The 7,781-nt window shown below is 46.0% G+C and overlaps 1 protein-coding gene across 2 annotated transcripts; it reads left to right on the forward strand.

Annotated features, from left to right (window-relative positions):
* On the forward strand, positions 1-7,397 carry LOC110068448 (uncharacterized). 2 transcript variants are annotated; one of them, XM_020775825.2, is made up of 2 exons: positions 1-6,369; positions 6,642-6,852. In XM_020775825.2, the coding sequence occupies exons 1-2, from the start codon at positions 438-440 to the stop codon at positions 6,767-6,769; spliced, it is 6,060 nt and encodes a 2,019-aa protein (XP_020631484.2). In that variant the 5' UTR covers positions 1-437; the 3' UTR covers positions 6,770-6,852. The 2 variants fall into 2 exon arrangements, with proteins under 2 accessions (XP_020631484.2, XP_089150067.1); XM_089293941.1 differs by having other exon boundaries at positions 1-7,397.
* The last annotated feature ends 384 nt before the right edge of the window (positions 7,398-7,781 follow it).

The raw sequence follows: 7,781 nt of genomic DNA on the forward strand, positions 1-7,781 counted from the left end.
AACGACTTGGTCTTGTTTTAGGAATGATTCGAATAGAGACATTTAAGAAGTGGACATTTCAGTGTTTCATTTATGACGCGTGCCGCTGATCATGCATTCTGCAGTCGCGGTAAATATCAAGTTTCAAAAGCACATGGTCTGCTTTTGAGTTCGTTTTAGTGTGTTCGAAGTTCATTGTTAGTGTCGAGCAGGATTTCATTTCCTATTAGCGGAACAAGGCACGAAAAACTTGTAAGTATCGATCGGTTTTCATTTAGCTTTCTTATCCTTTGTGATTCAGTTGTTATTTTGGTTTACTTAGCGGATTTACGCATTTGATTTCAGTGAATCGTTGTTCATGTAATAAAAGACGTTTGCAGTTCAGCGCATCTCTAGTTTTACTTGTTGCCGCTTTCCTGTAGTGAACATTGGGTTCCTACATTATTCAAAGTTTTTCTATGGCGTCGCAAGATCACGAGATGCCAGATGGAGCGAAAGGTACGTCGCTCCGACAAGTTCAAGAGGAAATATCGTCGAGCGAAGATCCTCGCGTCGAAACAACAGCTAATTATGTTCCACCATCCGAAACTGCGGGTTTAGAAAGTAATCTTACCTCGAGGCAGAGGGTTCCGTCGAAAGTTATGGATTCGGAGGAAGTTCGAATCGAAAGAGCTATTGATTTAAAGGCAAAAAGAGCGGGACATTTGGGGTACGTGAGAAGGAGGTTGAAATTTGTACAAGGACTTCTGTCTGAACATGCGAGCGAACACGAAGTGATGAAAGGTGTCGAAGATTACGAGCGTGCATTCCACAAGTTTGTAGACTCCCACGAAACCTACTTAAGTTTTGAAGATAATGAACGAATGAGAACTATGGCGAACGAAAGTTACGAGAATGAAAAAGAGTGCAAATTCCGCCTCGAGGTAGAGCTCAGCGCGTGGAAATATAAGGCTAAAAACGACACGAAAGGAAGGTCCAAGTCTGATCGCAAATCACATCGGTCGAGTAAAACCGGGAAGAGTTCCCGTACCAGTTCGAGTAGCGTAAGAGAGAAGCGAAGATTGCTTGAAGAAGCACGGCTGAAGGTGGAAGCACTTGAACAAAGGCAGAGCCTGGAGCGTCGCTTGGAAGAGGAAGAAGCTGAGTTTCAGAAGAGAGAGCTTGAAATCGCTAAGGAAAGGGAACGAAACAAGGCTGAGATGGCAAGGAAAATTGAAAGGATGCAGGTGGAAATGGAACTAAAGAAGGCTACTGTGGACCTCGAGATTGAGAAAGAGGAATTGCAGACCGAGCGCTCGGACGACGAAACTGTAAGTGAGATAATTCCACCATTAAATCCAGAGTTGATCCCTCACACACCACTAAGGCCTTTCAGTTTACCACAAGACACACACCTTATCCCGCAACCCCCATCTGATGTACAAGCAACCAGAACTAAGGCTTTGGAAGCTGAGCATGAGGTGTCGTCGGTATCGACGTTTTCTCAGAGTGACATGGATCCCCCATACGTACCACTTCCCAACCCTGCTTCTCAGCCGAAAGAGACCAGGCAAAAGTCTTCAGTAAGAGTAGATGTAGATGAATTCAAACCGTTTGTGACCAAGGATGAGAAGAGTTCGCCCACCGATAAATTTAAAAGTGAGCTTCAAACCCCTCAGCCAAGTCACACTCAGCTTGAGCAAGTGTTGTTACAAACACTTCAGCACCTTACACAGCAACCAGCCAGCCAAGTGCCACACCCCCCGTCAGTAAAACTTGCAGATAAAGCGCCATGGCAAGCAATCGCAGAGGCACTTAAACAAGGTCCCACTCTACCGAAAATTGAGTTGATGAAGTTTGGGGGAGACCCTTCCGAGTATGGAGAATTTGTTGCCAATTTCTGCGACCACATTGAGAGTCAGGTGCCCGATGATTCGCAAAGATTGACCCGTCTACTCGCGCAGTGTGTTGGAAAGGCGCGAGAGGCTATAAAAAGCTGCGTCAACCTTCCTACTGGTCAGAGGTATGGTGAAGCGTGGAAAACTCTGTCAAAGAATTTTGGACAGCCTCACATGGTGGCTGATGCACACATGAAAAGGTTAAGAGAATACAACCTTAGAAGAGTTGATGCCGCTAGTCTGATGGATTTTGCGAGAAAACTTGAAGATACCAAACGAGTGTTAACGAGTATGGGACCACTTTACGTAAGCCGCCTCGACAATGAAGATACGATTCTTATGCTGATGAAAAAGTTACCTGATGAGGGCTTGAAGCGGAAATGGACAGACGTTGCTGGAGACCTAATTTGTTCTAAGGGACAAGTTTACTTTTCTGATTTTGTGAATTTCATACAGAAACGAGCAGATCGCTTAAACAACCGTTTTGGCCAGGAACTGAAGTCGTCACTGCCTCAGCATGAAAGGGAAAGAAGACATGGAAACAAAGACAAACAAGATCTGCCATTTAAGGCTACAACCCTAGCTACCCAGAGCAGAGGAAACAGAAGGTCTGCTGGTACTGGCTTAGCCACCTTGAAGTGTTATCAATGTTCCGGACCGCATGCAATTTGGCAGTGTGAGACCTTTAAGAATGCATCTTACGAAGATCGGTCGCGAACTGTACGACAGAAGAAGCTGTGTGGAAGTTGCCTTTCGTATGGACACTTCTCAAGATCTTGTTCGAAGGGATTTTCTTGTCGGAAATCGGGTTGTGGAAAGAAGCACCATTTCCTTCTTCACCCGCCAGACCGCGAAGAGACTGACGACCGTGTAGTAGAACAAGAAAGTGCAAATCAGCAACCAGTCATTCGTGGCCAAAGTTCAGTTGGTAGAACAGCTGCGACACTCACTGAATCCAACCATCCCCCGGTTATCGAATCCAGTACCTTTGCCGTATCCAGAGATTCTGCTCCAAGGGAAGCCTCAACCAGCAGTCGACCGAGGGTCTGCTTCAAGGTCGTCCCAGTAAGAGTCAGTGGGCCAGGTGGGAACAAGCAGCTAACAACATACGCCTTCCTAGACAGCGGATCAGACACTACACTCTGCTTAGAAAGTCTTGTAGAAGAATTAAGCCTTGAACGTGAGCCTACTGATTTTACCCTTTCAACAGTCAATTATGAAGGGAAGGAACGTGGTCACCAAGCCCGCTTGGATATAGAAGCACTTGACGGGAAAACGAAGTTCACACTCGATCGGGTTCTGACAATGGAGAGCCTACCCATTGGAGAGAGACATTTCGCCAACAATAGAGAATTGACAAAATGGCCACACCTTGATGGCGTCAGTCTTCCCGAAATAGAAGGGCATCGAGTCTCCATCCTTATTGGCAGCGACCGACCGGATATTATCGATGATAATTCTGAAATCAGAAGAGGAGCTCGGGGCCAGCCCTATGCCGTAAATACTCCCTTAGGTTGGACGGTGTATGGCCCAATGGGTGAACCCAACTGCAATGGCATCCATGTCAATTTCGTAAGGAGTGATCATGAAGAGATGTTAAGTCAGCAATTGGAACGTTTGTACAATACCGAGTTCAAAGATACCCTTGTGGATGTTGAAGAGAGTTTGTCGTTGGAAGACCAAAGAGCGAAGCAGATTATGGATCAATCAGCGGTCCTTGTTAATGGACATTATCAGCTCAAGCTGCCATTCCGGTATAGTCCTCCCTGCTTACCTGATAGTCTACCAGTGGCAAAGAAGAGATTGTATTGGCTGAAAAAGAGAATGGAAAGAGACCCTGAGTTCCACAAGCAATATGCAAGCGTTATCCAGAAATACCAAGAAGAAGGATCTTCACGTCAAGTCCCTGATGAAGAAATTTCTTCCCTCAAACCCATTTGGTACCTACCGCATCACGCTGTTTGGCACCCGAGAAAACCTGAAGAGCCGAGAGTGGTATTCGATTGTGCCTGCAAGTCCAGCGGTGTCTCGTTGAACAATCAGTTGTTGCAGGGACCAGAGAACACAAGCTCACTTATAGGAGTCATTCTGCGATTCAGAGTTAACAGTGTAGCCGTGGCAGCTGACATTAAGCGGATGTTCCATCAGGTGTTTGTGTCTCCTGAAGACCGGGGCGCTCTTTGCTATCTGTGGTGGCCGGATGGAGATTTGACGAAGGACCCGAAGACCTTTCAGATGCTAGTCCATATCTTTGGGGCTACCTCATCACCCAGCATTTGTGGTTACGCATTACGGCGAACAGCTGCCGATTACAGCGAAGGTTTCTCCTCTCAGACCATTGACGCAGTCATGAGAGACTTTTATGTCGATGACCTGCTCAAGTCCTTCGAAACGACCGGCCAGGCAGTGGAAACTACAAAGGAGCTACAGGAACTGCTAGCGAAAGGAGGATTCCAGCTGACCAAAGTTATGTCCAATGAGCGCGAAGTCCTAAATGCATTCCCACCTGAACATCGAGCACCAGCTGTCAAGGACTTAGATATCAATCTCAACAGTCTACCCATGGACCGAGCCCTAGGAATCCATTGGGACATGGAGGCAGACACCTTCAACCTAGTTGTTAGTGATAAATCCCATCCAGGGACCCGGAAAGGCGTCCTGTCGTCGATTGCAACAATTTATGATCCCCTTGGTTTGGTTGGTCCCCTAATCCTGCCTGGAAGAGAGATCAACCAAGAGCTATGCAGATTAAAGTATGACTGGAATGACAGGCTCCCTGATGAACTAGCAGTGAAGTGGAGAGATTGGAAGGAAGGACTCGCAAGCCTCACCGGTTACAGTATCCCTCGATCCTTTACTCCCCGAGACTTTGGAGAAGTAGAAAGAGCTGAACTCCATCACTTCGCAGACGCTTCTGAAGGACATGGATATGGGACAGTAACTTACCTGCGTTTCGTTAACAATGAAGGGAGCATCCACAACAGTTTCCTCATGGGCAAGTCGCGAGTGAGGCCTGTAAGGAGTGGTATCAGCGTGCCTAAGATGGAGTTGACCGCTGCCACCTTGTTGATCAAGATGGACAAGCTCATTATGCGAGAGTTGGAAGGTCGCATCAAGATCCACAGCGTCACCTTCTGGACCGATTCAATGATTGTCCTAAGGTACATATTCAATGAGACGAAAAGATTTGTCACCTTCGTCGCCAATCGTGTTGCTGTCATCAGAGAAGGATCAAGGCCCTCACAATGGCGTCACGTTAGGTCAGAAGCTAACCCGGCTGATTTGGCCTCGAGAGGAATAAAGGCCTCCGAAACCAAGAAGTTAGAAGTGTGGAAACATGGCCCAGATTTTCTGTGGAAAGATCAAAAGGAGTGGCCGCAGCAACCCGCTGATCTCCATCAAGAACTATCAGACCAAGATGAGGGAGTCAAGAAAGAGAAGATCACCGTTAATGCATGTGCCGAGAAAGAAGACTTCTGGGGCACTTTATTTGAAAGATTCTCAACATGGGAGAAGTTAAGAAGAGTGGTGGCTTGGATCATTCGAGGAGCCCGTAAGCTGTTGCAGTTGCGAACGAAGCCAGTGGCAGCCACTGTTTCGCTTGTGAACCCAGAGGAGAAGGTTCCCCACCTCCTATTGTTAGATGTAGAAAAAGCAGAGAGAATTATCGTAAGGAACGTCCAGATTCAGACCTTTCCTGAAGAGTTGTCCAACCCAAATCCGTGCAAAGGTCCTCTCGCCAAGTTGAAACCATTCGTGAATCAAGGAGTCTTGCGAGTTGGAGGAAGACTAGACCGTGCAGACCTCAGCTATGATGTAAAACACCCAATGATATTACCTGGGAAGCACCGTGTAACAGAGATGATCATCCTCCATTACCACCATGCTAATGGTCATGTAGGTCCACACCAAGTACTAGCGGAGATAAGACAGCGTTTCTGGATTGTGAGTGGTGTTTCGTCTATCCGACGTGTCCTGCGGCAATGCCATGAATGTAAGCGCCAGAATGCTACAGTGGGAGAGCAGATTACAGCACCACTCCCAGTGGTGAGAGTTTCTTCAGACAGCTACCAGTTAATCTACCCGTTTGCTGCTGTTGGAATAGATTATTTTGGACCACTCTACGTCCATGCAGGACCACTTACCAGATCTGTGAGAAAGAATCCCAAACTCCACAAGCGCTATGGTTGCATCTTTACCTGCCTTAGGTATAGAGCCGTCCACATCGAGCTTGCGAATGATTTAACGACGGACAGCTTCATTCAAGCAGTAACAAGATTTGTCGGGAGACGAGGTCCACCCAGGGTTATTTACAGTGACAATGGCACAAACTTCAGGGGAGCAGAAACCGATGTTTTGAATGCGTTGAAGACCTGGGACCAAGAAAGAGTAGGACGTGAGCTGCTTCAGGAGAATATACAGTGGTATTTCAATCCCCCGGCGGCAAGCCACCAAGGAGGTGTTTGGGAGCGGCTCATTCGCTCCGTTCGAAGGATTCTCCACGCCATGATTGGTGAGCACCTTGTCAATGAGCAGACCCTAACGACATTCCTGACAGAAGTCGAGAAGATCCTGAATAGTCGACCGATCACTCGTGTGTCTAGCGACCCCGACGATTTAGAGGCCTTGACCCCTAACCACATACTGCTGTTGCGCCCGAATCCGTGTTCAGCTCCTCGTAAACTGGAATACTCCGACAAGTTTCAAGCAAGATGGAAACATGTGCACATTTTGGCGAATGAGTTTTGGGCCCGCTGGGTTAAAGAATATCTTCCCTTGTTGCAGGAACGCCAAAAGTGGCTGAAGCAGAGGCGAAACTTCAAGGTCGGAGACTTGGTCATCATGAAGGATGCAAACCTCTCCCGAGGACAGTGGCCCAAAGCGCTAGTTCAAGAGACCTTCCCAGATTCTGATGGTGTGGTGCGACAAGTTCTGGTGAAAAGTTCAAGAGGTGTCTTCAGGAGAGATATCCGCAAACTCTGCCTTCTGGAAAGGAGCTATTGAAGTCCATTGAGGAGTCCATGGAGAAGAAAAAAAACCTGAACTTGTGCGATTAGTTATTGAACTGTCGATTGACCTTTTTCTTAAGATCCAGGAATTTGGAATCATTGACATTCTTTCTGCTATCAAACGAGTCAAATACCTAAAGACTACGAGAGTCTTTGGGGGGGAGCATGTAACGACTTGGTCTTGTTTTAGGAATGATTCGAATAGAGACATTTAAGAAGTGGACATTTCAGTGTTTCATTTATGACGCGTGCCGCTGATCATGCATTCTGCAGTCGCGGTAAATATCAAGTTTCAAAAGCACATGGTCTGCTTTTGAGTTCGTTTTAGTGTGTTCGAAGTTCATTGTTAGTGTCGAGCAGGATTTCATTTCCTATTAGCGGAACAAGGCACGAAAAACTTGTAAGTATCGATCGGTTTTCATTTAGCTTTCTTATCCTTTGTGATTCAGTTGTTATTTTGGTTTACTTAGCGGATTTACGCATTTGATTTCAGTGAATCGTTGTTCATGTAATAAAAGACGTTTGCAGTTCAGCGCATCTCTAGTTTTACTTGTTGCCGCTTTCCTGTAGTGAACATTGGGTTCCTACAATTACAAAAGTGTATTTAACTGACAGTGGAAAAAAATAAACTGTTAGCCGTGCTGAAATATAACTTATTCGTCATTTGTTTATAACAGTGGAAGCTGTTGTTTAAAATGGGAGTAATAACGACATTTGCATTGAAAAGAAGAGCAATTATTGAACATTGCATTATTTTTTGTGAGTTTCCATGAAAAATAGGGGTTAGTACATAAATTTGGACAATGGAGCGGAAGAAAAATCATTTATTCTGCAAAAGGAGCTAAAAGACCGTTGCGCACATTTTAATGTTATGCATTTGTTGTTTACCTATTGTTCAGGCGGAATTTTTCAAGTT

Source organism: Orbicella faveolata, unplaced genomic scaffold (assembly GCF_042242905.1).
Source record: "Orbicella faveolata isolate gen_17 unplaced genomic scaffold, um_ofav_v1 contig_25, whole genome shotgun sequence".
Lineage (NCBI taxonomy): Eukaryota > Metazoa > Cnidaria > Anthozoa > Scleractinia > Merulinidae > Orbicella > Orbicella faveolata.